Source organism: Echinops telfairi, unplaced genomic scaffold (genome assembly GCF_000313985.2).
Source record: "Echinops telfairi isolate 266 unplaced genomic scaffold, ASM31398v2 ScPeMD7_2;HRSCAF=8, whole genome shotgun sequence".
Classification (NCBI taxonomy): Eukaryota; Metazoa; Chordata; class Mammalia; order Afrosoricida; family Tenrecidae; genus Echinops; species Echinops telfairi.
Window position 1 is genome coordinate 68,773,167 of NW_022103898.1, and position 1,151 is coordinate 68,774,317.

At 37.8% G+C, this 1,151-nt stretch overlaps 1 protein-coding gene across 1 annotated transcript in view; it reads right to left on the bottom strand.

Annotated features, from left to right (window-relative positions):
- TBK1 (TANK binding kinase 1) overlaps positions 1-1,151 on the bottom strand; it is a 53,167-nt gene that overhangs the window by 29,447 nt on the left and 22,569 nt on the right. Inside the window, exon 5 of the mRNA XM_045288949.1 lies at positions 324-484. Coding sequence (XP_045144884.1) covers positions 324-484 — 161 coding nt within the window. The remainder of the gene's footprint in view (positions 1-323; positions 485-1,151) is intronic.

Below are 1,151 nucleotides of genomic sequence, written 5' to 3' on the forward strand. Positions count from 1 at the left end.
ATTTAACAAACAAACAAACAAAACTGTGATGGAATAAAGTCCAGAAAGTCATGCATTTTAAATAATGATCCAAGACAGTAGGATAGGAAACACATTATAAAAAACAGGAAGAAAATACATTTAAATACCTACATGCCATTTATACTTTGTATATAAGACATTTAGTCACAATATGGAAAAATATGACTATACTCTTTCATGAGTGTAAATTCTTATTAATAAGCGCAAAATATAAAAAATAACCAGATCTATGTATGATGAAGCAAAATAGGCAAAGCACATTTTATAAATTATTCCAAACTTTAGGGCAAGACCTGACTTACATCACTTCCTTATTCCTCCGAGGCCCTTCAAATGGTCTGAATGGCAGTGATCCCGTGGCTGCGTGGTAAAATGTTACACCAATGCTCCAAAGATCAACTGTTGCTCCATATTTCTTCTGGTGATCTTTTCTTAGCACTGCTCTTTCATACATGTCAGGGTGCTAAAAAAAGTGGGGGGAGAGATTAAGTTGTATGTTTTTGTAATACATTCTGTAATTAGTTCTCAATAGTGTGTATACAATCTGTTAGGTCTTCCCAGTCTGAAAACTGTTTCCTATCTTTCGCTCTCATTAAGCTTCTGACACCATGTCCTTTGATACCCCTCTAATCTTACGTCATGCTTCACCAGGAAATGGAAGCAATCAGAGATCAACTCTACCTTAAGTCCTTTACCAAATACCAACCTACCTGTATCTGCATCCACACTCCAGGCCTACTTTCAGAACTGCTACAACAGAGATGCTCCTCTCAAAGGTCACATTTTACCTTCGTGTGATGGGCTCCATCATATACTATCTCTCACCACTTCCAAGAATAGATTTCTATCATTACTCCTTTTATCTATGTATCAGGTTTCCTGTCTCTATTGGATCAGTCTATCAGCTCATGATCATCATTCACTACCTTCCAATTTCAAAACCCTAACTTGATTCCACGATATCCTCCAACTATCTTTGAATTCTCTGCTTGTCCCCACAGCAAAACTTCTTATAGCTGTCCACATTTATTGCTGCAACAATGGGCTCAAACATCAGAATGATTCTGAGGATGGCGCAGGACCTGGCAGTGTTTCGCACTGTTGTACATCAGGTTGCTTATGAGTCAGAG